At 37.1% G+C, this 21,162-nt stretch overlaps 2 protein-coding genes across 5 annotated transcripts in view; one reads left to right on the top strand and one right to left on the bottom strand.

Moving 5' to 3' along the window:
* The window catches only part of ftr87 (finTRIM family, member 87), a 69,999-nt gene extending 65,800 nt beyond the window's left edge, over positions 1 to 4,199 (top strand). The window contains exon 7 of the mRNA XM_039676209.2: positions 3,480 to 4,199. Within this exon, the coding sequence (XP_039532143.2) occupies positions 3,480 to 4,030 (551 nt within the window). The 3' untranslated portion in view covers positions 4,031 to 4,199. The remainder of the gene's footprint in view (positions 1 to 3,479) is intronic.
* A 133-nt stretch (positions 4,200 to 4,332) lies between these two features.
* On the bottom strand, positions 4,333 to 19,989 carry eef1da (eukaryotic translation elongation factor 1 delta a (guanine nucleotide exchange protein)). 4 transcript variants are annotated; one of them, XM_039676215.2, is made up of 9 exons: positions 19,856 to 19,989; positions 13,583 to 13,703; positions 13,196 to 13,267; positions 9,458 to 9,523; positions 8,297 to 8,384; positions 7,909 to 8,009; positions 7,606 to 7,797; positions 7,329 to 7,523; positions 4,333 to 4,464 (listed from the first exon to the last, which is right to left on the bottom strand). In XM_039676215.2, the coding sequence occupies exons 2-9, from the start codon at positions 13,694 to 13,696 to the stop codon at positions 4,426 to 4,428; spliced, it is 867 nt and encodes a 288-aa protein (XP_039532149.2). In that variant the 5' UTR covers positions 13,697 to 13,703; positions 19,856 to 19,989; the 3' UTR covers positions 4,333 to 4,425. The 4 variants fall into 4 exon arrangements, with proteins under 4 accessions (XP_039532149.2, XP_088987632.1, XP_039532150.2 ...); XM_089131506.1 differs by lacking the exon at positions 9,458 to 9,523; XM_039676216.2 differs by lacking the exon at positions 13,196 to 13,267.
* Positions 19,990 to 21,162: the final 1,173 nt, after the last annotated feature.

Below are 21,162 nucleotides of genomic sequence, written 5' to 3'. Positions count from 1 at the left end.
TCTAGACCCTTCCAGAGCTGAGATATCGAAACTCAAAAATTCGACCCCCAAAAAAAACGACAGTGGCACCCCTTTCGTTGTTTTTTTTTTCGGCGAAAAATGAAGTTTCTCCAATCTTCTCAAAACTCTGGATTCTGATGGAGGGCCATGAGACTTAAACCTGAGTGCAAAAATGAAGGCTCTAGACCCTTCCAGAGCTGAGATATCGAAACTCAAAAATTCGACCCAAAAAAAAAAACGACAGTGGTACCCCTTTCGGTTTTTTTGGGGGGGGCGAAAAATGAAGTTTCTCCAATCTTCTCAAAACTCTGGATTCTGATAGAGGGCCATGAGACTTAAACCTGAGTGCAAAAATTGAGGCTCTAGACCCTTCCAGAGCTGAGATATCGAAACTCAAAAATTCGACCCAAAAAAAAAAACGACAGTGGTACCCCTTTCGTTTTTTTTGGGGGGGCGAAAAATGAAGTTTCTCCAATCTTCTCAAAACTCTGGATTCTGATAGAGGGCCATGAGACTTAAACCTGAGTGCAAAAATGGAGGCTCTAGACCCTTCCAGAGCTGAGATATCGAAACTCAAAAATTCGACCCAAAAAAAACGACAGTGGTACCCCTTTCGTTTTTTTTGGGGGGGGGGGGCGAAAAATGAAGTTTCTCCAATCTTCTCAAAACTCTGGATTCTGATAAAGGGCCATGAGACTTAAACCTGAGTGCAAAAATGGAGGCTCTAGACCCTTCCAGAGCTGAGATATCGAAACTCAAAAATTCGACCCGAAAAAAAAACGACAGTGGTACCCCTTTCGTTTTTTTGGGGGGGCGAAAAATGAAGTTTCTCCAATCTTCTCAAAACTCTGGATTCTGATAGAGGGCCATGAGACTTAAACCTGAGTGCAAAAATGGAGGCTCCAGACCCTTCCAGAGCTGAGATATCAAAACTCAAAAATTCGACCCAAAAAAAAACAACAGTGGTACCCCTTTCGTTTTTTTTTTCGGGCGAAAAATGAAGTTTCTCCAATCTTCTCAAAACTCTGGATTCTGATAGAGGGCCATGAGACTTAAACCTGAGTGCAAAAATGGAGGCTCTAGACCCTTCCAGAGCTGAGATATCGAAACTCAAAAATTCGACCCAAAAAAAAAACGACAGTGGTACCCCTTTTGTTTTTTTGGGGGGGGGGGGCGAAAAATGAAGTTTCTCCAATCTTCTCAAAACTATGGATTCTGATAGAGGGCCATGAGACTTAAACCTGAGTGCAAAAATGGAGGCTCTAGACCCTTCCAGAGCTGAGATATCGAAACTCAAAAATTCGACCCAAAAAAAAAAAACGACAGTGGTACCCCTTACGTTTTTTTTGGGGGGGGGGGGCGAAAAATGAAGTTTCTCCAATCTTCTCAAAACTCTGGATTCTGATAGAGGGCCATGAGACTTAAACCTGAGTGCAAAAATGTAGGCTCTAGACCCTTCCAGAGCTGAGATATCGAAACTCAAAAATTCGACCCGAAAAAAAAACGACAGTGGTACCCCTTTCGTTTTTTTTGGGGGGGCGAAAAACGAAGTTTCTCCAATCTTCTCAAAACTCTGGATTCTGATAGAGGGCCATGAGACTTAAACCTGAGTGCAAAAATGGAGGCTCTAGACCCTTCCAGAGCTGAGATATCGAAACTCAAAAATTCGACCCAAAAAAAAAACGACAGTGGTACCCCTTTCGTTTTTTTGGGGGGGCGAAAAATGAAGTTTCTCCAATCTTCTCAAAACTCTGGATTCTGATAGAGGGCCATGAGACTTAAACCTGAGTGCAAAAATGGAGGCTCTAGACCCTTCCAGAGCTGAGATATCGAAACTCAAAAATTCGACCCAAAAAAAAAACGACAGTGGTACCCCTTTCGTTTTTTTGGGGGGGGCGAAAAATGAAGTTTCTCCAATCTTCTCAAAACTCTGGATTCTGATAGAGGGCCATGAGACTTAAACCTGAGTGCAAAAATGGAGGCTCTAGACCCTTCCAGAGCTGAGATATCGAAACTCAAAAATTCGACCCGAAAAAAAACGACAGTGGTACCCCTTTCGTTTTTTTTTTTTTTGGGCGAAAAATGAAGTTTCTCCAATCTTCTCAAAACTCTAGATTCTGATAGAGGGCCATGAGACTTAAACCTGAGTGCAAAAATGGAGCCTCTAGACCCTTCCAGAGCTGAGATAATCAAAACTCAAATATTCAACCCAAAAAAAAACCCCGACAGTGTTACCCCTTTCGGTTTTTTTTGGGGGGGGCGAAAAATGAAGTTTCTCCAATCTTCTCAAAACTCTGGATTCTGATAGAGGGCCATGAGACTTAAACCTGAGTGCAAAAATGGAGGCTCTAGACCCTTCCAGAGCTGAGATATCGAAACTCAAAAATTCAACCCAAAAAAAAACCCCAACAGTGGTACCCCTTTCGTTTTTTTTTGGGGGGGGGCGAAAAATGAAGTTTCTCCAATCTTCTCAAAACTCTGGATTCTGATAGAGGGCCATGAGACTTAAACCTGAGTGCAAAAATGGAGCCTCTAGACCCTTCCAGAGCTGAGATAATCGAAACTCAAATATTCAACCCAAAAAAAACCCCGACAGTGGTACCCCTTTCGTTTTTTTGGGGGGGGGGGGCGAAAAATGAAGTTTCTCCAATCTTCTCAAAACTCTGGATTCTGATAGAGGGCCATGAGACTTAAACCTGAGTGCAAAAATGGAGTCTCTAGACCCTTCCTGAGCTGAGATATTGAGATCCCACGTTGCATTTATGCCATTATAAAAATAGTGGGATATTGGACAAATAGGGGTTTTTGGACACGTGGTTTTTAAGCTTGGCTTTCAAAATTTTGGGATGAAAACCATTTTACTGCACTCACGGAGGCCCCCTGAGTCTGTGGCACCAAGGGCCGTCCTGAAATTCCACCGTCCGTGAACCCACTATTTTTATCATGGGATAAGTGCTACGTGGGATCTCAATATCTCAGCTCTGGAAGGGTCTAGAGACTCCATTTTTGCACTCAGGTCTAAGTCCCATGGCCCTCTATCAGAATCCAGAGTTTCAAGAAGATTGGAGAAACTCAAAATTTCGACCCAAAAAAAAAAAAAACGACAGTGGTCGTTTATGGTGCGAAAAAATACGTTTCTTCTTGATTCTAGTTGAGAACGTTCTAAAGGCGTGCAATTATTTTCAGGGAAAAGCACGGCTAAAGTAGTTTCAGGCAGGTTTGACCGCATTACAGTTCCATATCACTGCGCATAATTAACTTTAATAACGGAAAATAGGATAAAAAAAAACCACGCAGCCCCATGCACTTGATTTTCGATGACTAACTTATCAGAATCAAGCATTCAACAGCCATGTAGTATAACGGGGAATAACTGACCACAGAATGTTGCAATTGACCAATCAGAAGAAGACTCCAGAGAGCCATGCAATGTAAATTATTAGACGAGAATTATAAGCCAAGTATCTTTCCTCTTTCAGACTGCTGTGATTTGACATTAGACTTAAACACCGCCAACTATTTCCTCCGTCTTTCTGGAGATCACACAGAGGTCATGGCGGTCCCGGAGCCTCAGCCGTACCCCGATCACCCCGAGCGCTTCAGCAGCTGGGCTCAGGTCCTGTGCACTGAAGCTCTGTCTGGATGCGGATACTGGGAGGTGGAGTGGGGCGGTGCTGGAGGAGCTTCTATTGGAGTTTCCTACAAATCAATTCCCAGGACTGGAGGGACTATGGACCGAAAACTGGGATGCAACTCAAAATCGTGGAGTTTAGATTTCTCCGATTCTCTTTGTTTGTTCCGGCACAGTGAGTTTAGTGTAGAAATACACACTCCAACGCCACACAGAGTCGGCGTTTATCTCGATTGTGGTGCTGGAACTCTTGCGTTTTATAGCGTTTCTCTGGCAGACGATACCATGTTTTTGCTGCATCGAGAGCAGACTGTGTTTGCCCAACCTCTCTACCCTGGTTTCTGGGTTGGACTGGGGTCCACTTTGAAACTCTGTCAAACTTTCAGCTTCTCAACTTAGTAATTCATTCTGTGCACTCATTTTGTTTAAAAGGCAGTTCATCCAGAAATCAAAAGCATGTCATTGTTCACTCACCTTCATGGTGTTTGTTTTCTTCCAGTAGCTTGTTATTGTAAAACCGCCCATGCAACCGTTATGAAAAGGAGCACTCTGACCACAACATATCTTTGTTACATTTTTCATTTTTGGGTGAACTTGTCCTTTAAATAAAGAATAATAGTTAAAATATAAAGAATGCATATAATGGAAACTTGTAAAACCGGGACAGGAATAAACAGCATACAAATAAAGAGTCAATGCAGTGAGTTTGTGCACGTGGCTGAACAGTTTATTGGAAACCGTGTGATACAAAAGCAGCATAACCCAGTGTGAGGTGGTTCTCCGTGGTGAGAGGCTCAGATCTTGTTGAAGGCAGCAATATCAACACTCTGGACCTACAACAAAATGAGGAATCAATGTAGTTTTGGTCAATAAAACTTTTTAAAAACATTTTAGAAATCTTATCAGAGTAAAAATGTCACAAACATCTCCGTTCATATTTCACCCAAACATTTTACAAACAATTTACTGTTTTACTTTAAAATGTATATTGTAAATAATTGAAGAGCAACATGTTTTTTTGTCATCATCATAAATATGTACTGATACCCACAGCATGCATGCATATATATATATATATATTAGGGCTGTGCAAAAGTTAATTGCGATTAATCTCATCCAAAATAAAAGTCTGTGTTTACATAGTATATTTGTGTGTGCTGTATATAATTATTTTGTATATATAAATAGACACACATGCATGTATATGTTTAAGAAAATGTGTTATTCCTATATAAAATATTTATATTTATATAATATAGATTATGTATTTATATATATATATATATATACAGAATTCAAGCGCAAATAATTCTTAAATATATACATGCATGCATAGGTATTTATATATACAAAATAATTATATACAGCACACTCAAATATATTATGTAAAACAGACTTTTATTTTGGATGCGATTAATCGCAATTAACTTTTGCACAGCCCTAATATATATATATATTTTTTTAAATATTTCATACATTTTTTTTATAAAACTTATTTCTATTTTCATTACAATTAAGATTAGTTTGTCCTCCAATTTTCCTGAATTATTTTATTAAAATTACTTTAATGCAATATACACAAATTTGCAAATTGTTTTTACAGAAATATAACATCATCAGTATTCCGCTGCAAGTCACAAAATTACAAAAAAATTATAATATTTTGCTTTTAAAAATATAATGCATAAGCTTATTAAGACTAAATATGTTTTTTTGTCATTGTGATAAATATGCAATAAAATGTATACATTTAATTTCAGATTTATATAATAAAGCAATTTACTTGAATGATAATTACGTACATTTTTCTTTACAACTTTTCCTTTTATTAATTTCTATAAAGCAATAAATATACGCATAAAAATTGTTTTACTGATTTTATAATGACAAATACCTTTTTTTCAATTAATTGTATAATATATAATGCATAAATTAAGACTATTAGTCTAATATGGTTCGTCAATGTGATGTTTTTTCAGTATATTTTAAATTATATGAAGAGTTCAGATGCAAAAGCCTCCAAGTGCCATTTGAAATTTTCTTCTAGAATGATAATTTTGATCAGGCTTGTATATTTAAGTTCACTGATTTCACTTAAATGGCAATGATAATTACCTATTAATTGTTATTTAAGTGAAATTACTGAACTTAAATATACAAGTTTGATAAAAATCATCATTAAAGAAGAAAATTTCAAATGGCATTTAGTAGGGATGCACCGAATATTCGGCCACCGAAAATTTTCGGCCGAAAATGGCCCAAAAGTGCATTTTCGGTTTTCGGCCGAAAGACTTTTATCACCGAAACAATACGGCCGAAATGTTGTGATGACGCAAACAGAAACCGCGACCTGCACGTGCTTGTCTGAAGCAACATGTTTGCGGTGCGGACGTATTTCAGTGAATCTGAACCCGCGAGGAGACGGAAGCCTTGTTTATCCACCTATATCTGCTCTAAACAATGCGCGCCGCCATGACAACGACTCCGGATGCGAGCGGGTCAAGTAACTGTGGAGACTCGCGCTGCGGAGGCAGGCGAAAGTATGCGCAAGTCTCCTCAGACAGCGCGCGCACCGCTCCAAACGGTCGAGGCGTTTTACTGGACCCGCTCTCCGTTGTACTATTCCTTGAAACGACAGGGGACGACTCAAGTAACTGTCCTCTAACCATTAGGAATCGGTGAGAAGAAGAAAGATAAACACATGACAATGTTTATTTTTTAGTATACCACCACCAATACAAAAATAATCATGTAAAACCCAGTAAACCCTGAGATTATTACTTGTGTGACATTACAAAAAAATATATATGGGAACATGTATGTATAGAACTAAATGCTCTCTTAAATATTTTTCTACATTCACTAAACATGTTTTGTTAAGTTTCATGTACATTTGTATTAATCATGGACCTTTGTTCATTTAAAAAGGCTTTTTATGCTATTGTATGCTACATTTTTAAAATGTAAGAAACTAATTTAGACGTGCAAAGGGTGCTGGTGTGATGAGAAGAAGTTTGCACTCGGCTTTGTTTTTGAGAGAACATTTAATTTTAAAACCTTTCTGCAGGCCATAAGATTATTATTTAATGTACACGAGTGGGGTCAAAAACATTTTAGTTTGAATTTTATTTTATACTGTGCATTGTGCTAAATAAATATTTGCATAATTTGTAATTTATTTATTTATATTAATTTATGCAATTGCAATGCCTTGATTTTAGTAACGTTTGTACACAATCATAGCCATAAATGCAATGATACTGATAATTGGCATAATTTCTTTCGGTGTTTCGGTTTTCGGCCTTGGTTTCCTCTTTTTCGGTTTTCGGTTTCGGCCAAGAATTTTCATTTCGGTGCATCCCTAGCATTTAGAGGCTTTTGCATCTGAACTCTTCATATAGTTATTTTCATGAATATCAAGTTAATGTTTTCCTCCATTTTATAAAAAAATACTGTAATGCAATAATTATATAAACCCATTTGTAAAATACACATCATTATAATATAATCAGTATTATTCTACAGCATATAAAACAATTACTATAATAAAGTAAAAATGCTAAAGTACAATATTTGGACACGTTACAGTAATGGAAATTGGATGAGAAAAAAAAAATTATATATATGTTTAATAGAAGATAAGGGACCACAATTTTTTTTTATCATCACGATTCAACCAAAAACATTGTGCACTTACGTAGTCCTCGTATTTGGTGATCTCCTCTTCCAGAATGTCTGTTCCTACTTTATCGTCTTCTACCACACAGTTGATCTGCAGCTTTTTGATGCCGTAGCCGACAGGAACCAGCTTCGAAGCTCCCCACAGGAGCCCGTCCATCTGTATGGAGCGCACACACCCTTCCAGCTTGGACATATCGGTCTCATCGTCCCACTGATCAATGAAAGAAACATGATATACTCAAAGATATTAAGCTTGATAGGTTTAAAGACTGTGTGTGCTGAAGGTCTCGTACAGGTTTGACGTCCAGCAGGATGGATGATTTGGCGATGAGGGCTGGTTTTTTGGCTTTCCTCTGGGAGTACTCCTTCACCCTCTCTGCTTTGATGCGCTCGGCCTCCTCATCTTCCTCATCGCTGCCAAACAGGTCAATGTCGTCGTCATCATCATCAGCAGCGCCGTTATGTTTCTCAACCTTGGGCGTTGCCTTCAGATAAAACAATACACATGGTGTGTGAATTATTACGGCTGTATTTGCTTAATGCACAAGGCGGCCTTGTTATTATTGACTTCAAGATGGGCGGTATCTCACAAGTACCTTGATGACGGTAACAGACTTTGAAGCCGGGGATTGTCCTTTCTCCAATATGGCCATTCTGGACTCCAGTTTGGACAGTGTGGCTCTTAGATCATCTACCACTGATAAACCAAACACACCATTAATCTCACACTGATCACAATATGCTCAAACTGTGTCAATCTGTTCCCAACCCTAGTGACAACATAGGCTTTTTATATTGATCTTAGTGGGTAGGAAAGCCAATTGTGCATTTATGGACATTCCCACATTGCATCGCTAACAATCACAGTGTCTTGACTTCAAGTCACTCCAAATCGCTGTTGTGTACGAACAGCATCGAACAGCCTTCAAGTCAAAGAAAAAAAATTGCTTGCTAGGTTTTGGATCAGCCTTTTCTCATGTGTACCTTTGTGCAGATTCTTGTTGTCCAGTTCTAGACTCTTGAAACGAGAGACCAGCTCACTCTGATCCTCAGGCTTACTGGCATTCTGACTCTGCAAATCAGATGGAGGAGAAATGAACATTAGTGAATTACATCTCGTAAAGAGCGGACTGTTAAAATCACACCATGCAGGGCTGCAACTATCATGCCCAACAACAGGGTTGGCAAATTAAAAAAAAAAAAAAAAAAAAGGAAACCAGATATGCATTTATAGCAGGATATGATGTTTGAAACATTGAAATAAAATAAATAAATTCCCACTTGATTTGCATGCAATTTACTTTGGTGAACGCTAAATCTTTAAACCAATGCATGAAAACACAGTCATGCATGACGTCTGTGCTCTTAAATGAGTTCACGTTTAAAAAAAACTTGCTGATAATTTCTTTTCGACTGAAGAAAGAAAGACGTGGACATCTTGGATGGCATAGGGGTGAGTAAATTAAGGGTTTTGATGAAAACATTCCAGGATTTTCTCCATATAATAGACTTCAATGGGAACCAAACGGTTCAAGGTCCAAATGAGAGTTTCAGTGCAGCTTCAAAGGGCTTTAAACGACACCAGACGATGAATAAGGGTCTTATCTAGCGAAACGATTGGTCATTTAAAAAAATAAATAAAAAAAGTTTAAGTTTTATAAGCGCAAATGTTCTGTGATGCACATTCGTGACTATCCTGTTCAAACTCGTTCATCAAAATGAACAAATCTTTTTTCGAGTCATGACTCGAAGGGTCCTAGATAAGACCCTTATTCATCGTCTGGTGTTTAAAGCTGCACTGAAACTCTTATTTGGACCTTGAACCGTTTGGTTCCCAATGAAGTCCATTATATGGAGAAAATCCTGGAATGTTTTCATCAAAAACCTTAATTTCTTTTCGACTGAAGAAAGAAAGACGTGGACATCTTGGATGACATGGGAGTGAGTAAATTTTCAGCAAAAGTTTTTTTTTAAAAGTGAACTACTCCTTTAATGTGTAAAAAAACTCCATAAAAACACTAGTCACACAGTAAACAGGCTGTTTAGATGAGTCAAGCAGATATGTGTGTATGATCCACGCTGCTCCAGGCTCCATTCACATGCTTTTCACACAGATGAGCAACTGAACCGGCCCAGAGCACTTACGGTCTTCCTCTCCCGTGGTTTTTGAGAGCGTGTGTGCCCTTTACTAGCCTGTAGAGAAGTCTTCACCTGAGAGATTCACATTTAACCACCACCACCAGAAAACAAATCAGAGGAGAGACAGATAAACTGCTATAACAGAAACTGAGTTTTACTCTATTCAAATTCAAAGAAAGACAGACTTCAGAGGAGTATGGAAACTTGTTTCCACCAGGGAACAAAACAATTTAAAAAGATAATTGCAGCTTTCTCTCACAATTGTGACTTTTTTTTTCAAAATTGCAGGAAATAAACTTGCATTTGCGAGCTATAAAGTCAGAAACTTGCATTTTTGGCTGCTTTCGTTTATCAGAATTGTTAGATATAAACAATTCTGAGGGGAAAAAAGACTGACTTTATTCTCAGAATTGCGAATTTATCTTTCACAATTCTGACTTTATAACACACAATTCTAGAAAAAATATTTTTTTTTTATTTGGTGGAGGAAACAAGCTTTCATAGAAGAGATGCGTGCATTGATTAACTGTTTATTGACATTCAGTTTTTGCTTCACTTTAAAAAGGGTACATGACATGATTTCTTTTTATAATATGTTTCTTGGGGTTCACTTATAATGTTAATAAAGTTTACTTGCACAAAAATAATCATTTTAAGGGGAGGCTCCTTTAAGGCTTGTCAGTAAATAGCCATATTCGATTGGCTAAGGTCATTTCAAAGCAAACAGTAATAACCAACGCTATCTCATGACCAATTCGTACGAGTGATTAAAAAGTGGCTAATTCGTACTAATTCATACAACCTCACTTGTACGAATTCGTACGATTTGTCTAAACTCAAGTGATGGATAGGTTTAGGGGCGGGGCCAGGTGTAAGTCATTCGTACGAATTGGCCAACGCGTAAAATATGGAAGATCTTTGCTAAATACGAGTGAGGTCGTACGAATTGTAACGAATTCACGACCTCATAAAATTTGTACGAATTGCCATGATATCAGGTTGTAATAACACCCATTCGCTATTCTCGCAGAGTTTGTCTGAAACTGAATGCGCGTTTGTATACAGTGTAATCAGCGATTGTAATGGGTTGAACACCAGTGGGAGGAGCCTATGATGCGATGATGTATAATTATATATGCAATTATATATGAATATATTCACCCACAAGTTGTCGCAATCCCACAATATCCAAACAAGCCATTTTTGGAGCTTGATTAAATAAGTGCTTTGTTTATAACAAGGAGGATGTTTTAAGCTCTCAGATGTCAAAAGTAAAGCAAATTTGATTTCTCATGTCACAATCCCTTCAAAGAGGTAAATAGGTTGCTTAAATATATTTGTACAACTGTGCATAGCTCTTTTAATAAAATTACAGTTGCACACATATCTTTGTAGTTTTTCAAGAAGCAAATAAAAGCTTGCAAGAATATGTTTGCAGTGTATTTGTGAGGTCTGCTCGCTTGAAACTGAGTCAGACCAAGAACATGCCATAGAAGCATAAACCACAAACACACACTAACATCTTCAGACAACTGCAAAGCAACCTGCTTCCTTTTATAATGTGAATGACGACAGATGAACAAGACTGAGAACGACAGAGCACAGCACATGCATTGCAACACAAATAAAGATGTCATGTTGTGAACGGAAGGAGATCAAGCTAGATCCACTTGCATGACATTGCAAGTGGATTATATAAAATCTTTGAGGTGTCAATCTTAGTCGGTGTATTTGTGGAAAGTGTCTAGAACGCATATGCTTTGATGATGTGGGAGGTGTAAAATAACTGCTGACAGAGGAATCAAATACTGCACAATCAGTGAGAAGAGACCGTGGGAGATTCTGTCTGTTTTGGGAATATTATGCAGCCTTTTAAGTATTGAAGCAGTTCAGTTTAGAATCTGTGCATATGATTTCATAGATTTACCCTAAAATGAACTGGATAAATAAAATGGTTCACAAGCTAAATAACTTTAAGTCAGCTAAAAGAGTGCAGCAGATCCAAAGTTTGCAACTTTTTTTTGCAAAAATCACAAATGTAAATCTTCCTTGGTTTAAATCACAGTTCTCAAAAGTAAAGGCATATTATTCACACCCAGCATGATGCAAACATGTCTCTGTGAAAAGCTTTTGACCGTGTTTTGATAAGTGTTTTAATGCAAACCCATCCACAAAATTAAGATTTGTTTGCTTTACTGCAAAATACAGCAGTCCTGACCTGTATTTTAAGGAAGAACATTTATTTAGTACAATACATTATTCCTTCATAAAAGAAATGTTTTGTGTCCTTAAAGGTTGGATTTTTCCTCATTTTTTAAATTAAGGCATTAAGATCAATTTCCAAAAGAAGATGTTTTAGTCAACTTCAGCATGGGTGTGTACACTTATGCCAAGCATTGTCAATGTTATTTTTAATGCGATGACCGAAACATTATTTGCTCATCCTTCAATAATTATCCCCATTTATAAAATTAAAAGTTTTAAGATGTAGGAAAACTCACACTTACTTAGAAATACAAAAGACAATAAATTACCATTGTTACCAGTAGATCATGGCTGGCATTTCCACTCCCAAATTTTTTTTTTTTAATAGTTTTGCTTTCGAGTTATTATCATTATTTCGACATTATGAATAAAATTGCTGCCCTCAAATGTTAATCATAAACCTTAGTTTATAACTACTACTATAATTTGACACCCCAGAGATGGGTCAAGTATAGCTTCATCATTGTTAAAAAAAAAAAAAAACTTTATGATGTTAGTCAGAATAAATAAAAAAAAATTGTAAAAATCGAGGAAATTTCTCTGCCATTGCTTTCTTAATTTTGTGAACCGTTACAGCCCATATATATTAAAATAATAAATAAATAATTTCGGTTTAAAGTGCATATGTATTTTTTAGTGACCTCTCTAGGTTATGTTTCAGATTGTGGAGTGTGTGTTGTGCTGGAGGCAGGAGTGTTTGTGTTATCAGACTCATGTTGTTCGCTGCAGTGCCGTCGATTAGACTGTATATAAAAGGAGAGAGGCTCGGAAACACGCATGCACGTCACATCCAATAGCAAAACCTCACAAGTGGATCATTGTAATGTGTGATTACAACCTTTCACACACATGCAATAAAAAAAAGAATTCATTTTAGAAGAAATGTTACACATAGCAAAAAAAAACTATATATATATATATATATATATACATACATGTTTTTTGAGGTTTTAAACTTAAAGGTGCTATGTGTAACTTTTCTTCTAAATTGAATTCTTTTTTTGTTTTGTTTTTTGAGTTGTATATATAAAATCTGGCACTCAAAATCATTTTACAGGTCACAAAATTGTGTACACGAGTAATCTGCATGTACAGTTTACTAATCCACATCTACAGCTGATTTTGTTCTCCCAGCCAAAGGCACAGAGGGGGCTCCGTAAACATGCTAAAATAGCACGGGGATATTTTGGGAGGGAGAGTGTTTGTACTGTAGCTTCAATCTTGTGTGGTGATCAGCAGCTGAATGACAACCTGTCCTGTTCATTTCACCTCCAACTTGGTTAAAGTTTCATGACGTAGATTTAAATCAGCCCTTCAAAGTGGTCCCATGCAGGACGACAATAACAGAGCGTCAGTAATCACTCTAGTTAAAGGCGGTTCACATGGAGATTACAGTACAAATTCAGTATGCTCCAAAATAAGATTAATACCAAGAGTTGAGATTATGATGAGTTCTTTCATTTTGGGGGCAGTACTCACTCCGGCTAGGGATTGCTGGATATTCTGTCGGGCTTTAGCAATGTCCTGCAGGATGGCACTAGAATCTCTCTCCTGGAAGGATACAGCGGGGTAAAAAGGCCCATGTCAAACAAACCAGCAAGAGGCAGAGAGTGAGCATGCAAGCAAGCATGCAAGCAAACAAACATACACAGGTGAGGCACATAATGAAGCGCTGTGAGTGCAGTGAAAAGAAAAAGCAGACACCTGGATAGATGGACATAGAGCAGCTGAATAAACATGTTGTCATGCGGATTCATTGGGACAACTACAGCCTTATATCAGTTTGTATGACAACCCAAATGAGGGAGTTTTAGACCCTCAACTTGTGCTGTTTGCTACAGCATCCTGATCTCTAGTGGTCAGTACCTGAGATGTCTGAGGGACGCCGTTCTTGGTCTCGTAGAAGCATCTCTCGGCCTCGTCGTATCTGGACTTGTCAAACCAGATGTTCTCCTGGGCGAGTCCCTGAAGTCCACTCATTGTGATGCTAAAAACATAAAAAAAGTAGACGTGGAAGTTTTAGTGTCAAAGAGCAAACATACAAGAAAGAGACGTAAAGGAAAAAAGTCAGAATTCAAAATGTAAGTCTTCAATGCATTTTAAAGTAATTCATTCATGAGTAATTGTGCATGACAAATGCATTAAAAACATAAAGCAAATATAACTCAAGCGGAACAAGCCAAGCACCACGTGCCACATTTCCTCTCCTGTATTCACACATATTATGACAGCTTACAAATTCTCAAGAATTTGTATCTTAAATTGAATATGCAATAACTCAGACATTTTTCTTACATTCAAGCTACATTTTTTGGCAGCCAATACAAATGAAAATATATATATGAAGAGTTCAGATGCAAAAGCCTCTAAATGCCATTTGAAATTTTCTTCTTTAATGATGATTTTTATGAAACTTGTATATTTAAGTTCAGTAATTTCACTTAAATAACAATTAATAGGTAATTATCATTGCCATTTAAGTGAAATTACTGAACTTAAATATACAAGTTTCATAAAAATCATCATTAAAGAAGAAAATTTCAAATGGCATTTAGAGGCTTTTGCATCTGAACTCTTCATATATATATATATATATATATATATATATATATATATATATGCTGCTCAAAAAAATAAAGGGAACACTTAAACAACACTTAAAAAGTAAAAACAAGTATTTAATAAGATTATTTCATTCATTCAGATCTATGATGTGTTATTTTAGTGTTTTCTAAAATATTTTTGAAGCAATCTAATACGGTCAACAAACAACTCAAAACTAGGGCTGTCAAACGATTATGTTATTTTACGAAAATGTTATTTATATATAAAATATTTATATATATAATATAAATTATAAATAAATCTATATAGAGTATATACATGAAAATGTTTCTTAAATATATACAAGCATGTGTGTGTATATTTATATATATAAAATAATTATACACAGTGCACCCACATATATTATATAAACACAAACTTTTATTTTGAATGCGATTAATCGTTCGACAGCCCTAATATATATATATATATATTTTTTTTCAATTTAAAATTTCAATTTTAATTGGCATTTTTCTATTACAAAAAATAAATAAGTCAGAATCTCCAAAAGCTGGAGGAGAAAAACAAAACTTGTTGAGCAAGATTAAACTTTTAGTGACCATGAAGGACTAGTTAACTGCTGGTGTAAATAAGGCAGCCATGACTAGCAATAACTAGCTAAATAGGGCAATTGTGCTTATATTGTCACTCACTGAGAACAAGGCAGATAACAATAAACAAACAAGCAATGAAAAGAAGTTATATGAACAATAAAATGTGCTGACAAAAAAGGAATGTTTGGCAATATATAACTATACCAACCAATAAACTTGTGCATTCTGTAAACACCCACTTTATGCTTGGCTAACTTTACGATGACGACAAAACTGTATCGTGCAGGTCTTGCATTCACATCGATTTTGATTTTGTACAATGGTTATTTGGATTGATTGTCCAAGTCCCTTCAACCACTAAAACTCCTTTCATTCATTTTTTTTGCTGACACTGGCTTCAGACAATAGCACAGACTTTGCGTGCTAAAGCCGTCGGATTAGTTTCACACTGATCAACTTTCACCCAGCAGCCAATGGTGACACAACACAAACCAGCTTGAGGCAATCTAATACGGTCTACAAACACACAAAAACACACCATTTCTTCTACAAAAGTAAATTGTCCCATGCCCCTAAACTAGCCATACTTGTCCCTTTTATGAGGGGCGCGCTCTGTCTCGGAGAAGACCCTCTTCCTGTTACTTTTTGGGAAATGCCGATCCCTCTGGGGTTCAGACGATGAACGCTGGTGGGTCGAACCCCTCGGCTGTGGGTGTGACGCGTAGGAACGCGTGTACGTTTGGTTCTCCTTCTCTTGGGATTGTTGTGCACCGTTTCGTTTAGCCCTGAAGACCAAGGTGCGGGGAATTCGGTCTTTGGATGACGAAACTGGAGGGTTCCCGCTCCCAGTGGTCTGACTGGCATCGTTGGCCTTCTCATTTAGGCTGCTGTTGAACCAAACCTTCTCTCCTCTAACGCCATGAGAGGTCCGATCATGATGGAAATGACCCTCTTCAGAACCTAGATTTTCAGACTTGGAAGAACGAGTGCGCTCTCTCTTTCCGTCTTTTGAATTGGGCAGATTCCTTGTCTTTTCGTGTCTAGTATCTTCTTTGGCTCGAGACCCCAACTGGTTCTCCATCCTCTAGCTCAATTACAGCATATAAGGAAAAACAAATAAAATATGCTGAAGAATTAGTTTGAGCTGATGTTAGACAGTAAACGAAGGCAGAGATGGGAACAACCAAGCGCATCTAGAAGCCTTGCAGAGCAGCCGGTTAACTCCAGCAGAAGTCAGTTCATGAAAATGCTTTCACAGCGATTCATCAAGGGAACTACAAGACGTTTTGCATTCAGACAGTGAGATTTTGTCGGAAAGATGACAGTCTGGCCAAAGATGGTCAACAGATGACAGAATTAGCTAAATTGTTGTTGTCCCTTTGATAAATAAATGTAAAAGGATATTTAACTTTTTTTTTAAAGCCATGCACGTTGAGCAAAACAATGTACAATTATTTTTATTTTTTGCTTTTATCCATATCCAACAAGTTGCACAAAGTTACAGCCAAAAGCCTCAATTTATTCTGGCTAATTTTCAACTTGATTAGGCTACATACATACTGTTGATTACAACACATGTTTTAAGCTATAATCATTCTAGTAATAAAATGCCATCTGACGAGTAACTGGAACCACAGGAAAAAAACAACAGAAACACGCACATAATCCCAACGCCTTTCACTAGAAATTAAAGGGATACTTCAGGATTTAGCATTAAGTATTAGTAGAAAACCTGTAGTATTTTTGAATTACCGTGCTTTCCACCCTCATATCCCCCTGAGATCCCTTTGTCTGGAAAAAAATCCTCTGGATTTTTTGTCCAGAGGCTAAAGACTACAGTCAGTAGTGGGTCTGTCCCGCACATTCTCATCCCGCCCATAGAGGGCGATCTCACTCACAGAATGAACTCATAGTGTCGGCTAATGTTGTCACGGTACCAAAATTTCAGTATTCGGTACCAATACCAGTTAAAATTCACGGTTCTCGGTACCAATTTCGGTACCAAAGCTTAGTTTAAATTTACATATATTTAAGTGTTTATCACGGTTACAAGTATGGAAACTGTACATTTGTATTATAAACACTTTAGAAAAAGATTACATAAAATGACCTAAAATAAACAATAGTATACACCAACACATTTTTAAAGTTGTTTGTAAAGTTTTAATCCATTATTTATTTAATGCACAATGAATTAAGTGAACAAACATGAACAATCAGGTGTTTGTAATAAATAAAATTTTCAAACATGAATTAATGTTGTAAAAATATATTGTTCACTCAATGTGTTGATAACTAAGTAATGTTGATGAATGGTATCTTTGTAGCATTACCATAAAACATGTTTTATTTGACTTGACTGTCCTTTTATTAATCTAAAACTGCATTCATATTTAATTTTAAAAAGGCTTTTTAAACCTGCTGAGTTATAAAGGCAAGAATACGCCAAGAACTGGCACTGACATTAAATGACAATACTAATACCAGTACTCTGGTGTCGGGTGGATACTACTGTGCTCATGTACTCGTAAAACTACCCCGAAAGCACTTTAGAGGCCGTTCACATGTCGCGCGTGTTTTTTAATTATATTTTTGCGCGTGCTTATTCTTTCCAAAGCGCTTGCTCTCACGCGGCGTCTGTCGTTGCTATGCAACGCCAACGAGTTTTTATTATGAGCGCGCTTGAATCGCGCCTATATTTGAAATTGCGAATTTGCATGTAATCGGCCTCTTATGGCGACGTGACATTAGCCTAATCCAAAATATTTCCATATGTGGCTCTTTCCTCCTTTCGTTTCAACAAGTGCATTCAGAGAGAGAGAGAAAGCCATATCAGCGTTATAAAGAGGACGCAACTGTGCACGTTTCAGACATCGCGTCTAGAACAGAACTGGATTAACCTGGTACTCGGTACCTAGAAAAGCTGGTACCGTAACATTTTTTTTTTATTAGTACCGACTTGGTACCGAAGTACCGAGTTTTTAGACAACACTAGTGTCGGCCATCTTTTTTTGGAAGCTAAGCTAGCAGGCTCTTGTTCTGTGGAGAAAGCCGGGTAGTCGGGGTTACCATCCTCTTTTTCCCGGACATGTCCGGCCGTCGATGTCCGGGATTCAGCTTTTGCGTTCTGCAGTCGCCATTCATTGTTTACATGCACAGCTTTTGTTTCAATCGAACTAAATTCAGTCCGATTGGTGAATCTGAATGTAGTGTTTACGTGAACGCTAAACAAGTGATCGGTTGATGTGCGTTTTAACATTGCTAAGAAAATTCCCGCTCCTCCGTGAGAGATACGAGACCGGTGCGTCTCACAGGTGTCGCTCATCGGTAATCACGCCACTGGCCTTGCGCCGTTCTCCCGCGGCCCTCACTCGTCCCGCCCGCCACAGTAAACATGATGAATGGCGACTGTAGAACGCAAAAGCCCAATCCCAGACATTTTGGGCGATCTCGAAACACATTTTTGGTCAGACTCATCACTAGTAGCCTAGACTTGTTGTTTAACTACTGCGCTCTGTTACCGGTAGGCGTGGCTTCCTAGGGCAGCGAAACAAGTGCATTCTGGGAGTTGTTGTCTCTCATCCACATAAGCCAAAAATACATTTTCTGGCTTTTCTCAGTCTAGAAAGCTCCAAAATCAAAAATACTTTAACATTTCTTCTACATAAATGACCCATTTTAAATACACATTCATCTTTCCAGAGGTGAAGTATCCCTTTAACCTAAGCTGTGATGTGAAAAGCAAAAGTGCAGAGAACTCCAACAGCAATTAAAGTATTTACAATATTTTGCCAGTTTTGCACAAATAAATGCTGTAAATGGCAACAATCAAGTTGAAAATAAGACAAAAATATTTAAGGATGGGAGGAGGATTACATTCCCCAATCCCAACAAACATTCCCTACCTTATAATGGTGAAAATTTGGTCATGCCAAATTTCACACTAAAACTAAATCCAACTTTCAGGTTACAAACATGCCATGCATTTTATTACAACAAACTAATAAGCCAATAACAAGGTTTTATGCCAAGTTAGTGTACATGGTTACAGTTTCCAGTGTCACCAAATGTCATTTTGACATGTTTACTATGACATATGGAGTTAATTTAACATTTTATTGTTTGTCATCGCCAATCAAGTTGTATTATTTATTATTTCACTTTACAATAAGGTCCCATTAATTAATGCATTAACTAACAATAACTAGAAATTTATTTATTCATCTTTGTGTTAACGTTTGTTAATAAACACAACTGTTCATTGTTAGTTCATGTTAACTCATGTACAAGTTGATTTTAATAATTTATTAGTAAATGTTGTACTTCACATTCATAAATGCTTTAGAAGTATTTTTATGATTTAGCTCGTGTCGTAATGGTAACAAATGGAACGGGTTTTTTTTAAATAAAATATTTAATTGTATTTCAGATACATAAATTATGAAATTTACATTAGTTTGAGGTGAAAAGAATGAGAAAGTGATGTTGAAAAGAAAGATGAAGAAACTCATTGCAAGTTACCATGTGACATAACGTTAGATCTCCGTTTTATTTATGCAAAATAACTGACTTTGGCTTGAAGGACACAAAAAGCAAATAAACCCGAGTAACAACAACACGTCTAACCCAGATTTAAACCAGCAGAGACCTGTAGGTCAGGATTAGATGACACACACACAGATCCGTTACAGATGCTTCATATGACCCACCCTGTTTATGAACATATGAAACAAACTTCAACGTCATGTGTGCTGTCTGTCAGTATCAACTCCAGATGCTTTATAAACTCATGAGATAGTGTATGATGTGTATGGAGTTGGATCAAGTTCAAGGAGTTTTAAATTCTGCAGCGGATTAAACTCATGAGTTTCATTCGCACCCACGTGGCGCGACACGGACAGCGGAACACTTCAGCAATAACACGATAAAAGTGAAACATATTTACCACTATCGTGTTAGTGGAAACTAAAGTTTTACTTACTTTCGAAGAGTTTGAAAAGTGACAAGCGGTTCGAGCTGAACTTCTCCGCCGGACTCACTATTACAGAAAGAGACCGAGGAAGTCGGGTAACACGAACTTATAGCTGATAGAGGGGTGTCCTGCTAAATGTCATTGTTCATATGGAAGGATACAATGCAGGTTATACTAATTTAGCATTATATATACGTCTTTATTACTAAAGAGTTTATTCCAATCTACACAGTATGTACAAATATGTAAATATTCATAAAAAAAAAACCAGTATCTTATGAATATCGCCCCCCCAGAGCAGAGATGGTACATTCAGCTACGTTGCACCGAAACATTCCGTCCTCGTGCCCCGAACTAACAGCTGCACATTGGCTAACTCAACAAATTTTGGATTTATTTTTTAATTCTCTTGACTCAAACGGCAAAATTCTGTGTGAAAAATATTATTCATTATATTATATTTTCATATTAAATATAATCAATGTTAAATTTATTACGAGTCTATTGATAATCTGAAACTAATAAATCTCATGGAAACGGTGGTCTAACGACCAAGTGCTGAGTTTTACACGAAATTCTCCATTTTTTCTCCATTGGTGAAGTCTGCAAAATATCACCTTAACTTTTTCTGCTTCCTATAGCAAATAGCCATAAGCCATCCACTTTCAAAATAGTCATTTCGAAGGTATCTCTGTTAAAAACCAGTAGCGTAGCCAGAAAAGAGAATTTGGGTGTGTATTTGAAAAACTGGGTGTGCCACATTTATTGTCAGATTACTGTGCAAAATTATTAAACATAACCATGCCCCACATAACCATAAAACTATATTAAATTATAACTATAGGCCTACATTACATTACGGCAAACCCATATGAAAGAATTATCTTATAATATTATCACGTCATATTTTCAGTTCAGTTGGAGGTTTACATTTTTTTGTTGCGCTGCAACTATGACATCTCTAAAATACCCTTAACTGTTTCTAGTTTTCATAAACAGGCTGTAATATGCTGATCCCTAATATTTACCTTATTATAATTTTTCTCCACATAGCCTAGCTATTTTATCTAAAATAACCTTTCAAATTCAAGCCTTGAATTTGAGATCTGAAACGCCTCTGGGATTGTTCAGTCCAATAAATAACCATTACCAATAGACTGTAAAAAAATAGCAATTACCCCATTAAAATGACAGTAATCAATGCTAGCTCAATTACCAACAATTTACTACAATAGTACTTAACCTTTAGAGTATAAAGTGACTGTTAGCATAGACAATTATACTCTAATCAATAATAATATAATAATGGCATGTTA

This window comes from Pimephales promelas, chromosome 5 (assembly GCF_988280905.1).
Source record: "Pimephales promelas chromosome 5, fPimPro1.hap1.1, whole genome shotgun sequence".
NCBI lineage: Eukaryota > Metazoa > Chordata > Actinopteri > Cypriniformes > Leuciscidae > Pimephales > Pimephales promelas.
Note: the sequence above shows the minus strand (reverse complement) of the source record. Positions and strands in the feature narration are given on the sequence as shown.

Excerpts from the sequence above, each read along its gene's own strand:
- eef1da (XM_039676215.2), bottom strand. The coding sequence starts at position 13,696 with ATGAGTGGACTTCAGGGACTCGCCCAGGAGAACATCTGGTTTGACAAG. Across the intron at positions 13,268-13,582 it reads GCGTCCCTCAGACATCTCAG|GAGAGAGATTCTAGTGCCAT; the intron begins GTACTGACCACT and ends GTATCCTTCCAG. Across the intron at positions 9,524-13,195 it reads TCCAGCAATCCCTAGCCGGA|GTGAAGACTTCTCTACAGGC; the intron begins GTGAGTACTGCC and ends TGAATCTCTCAG.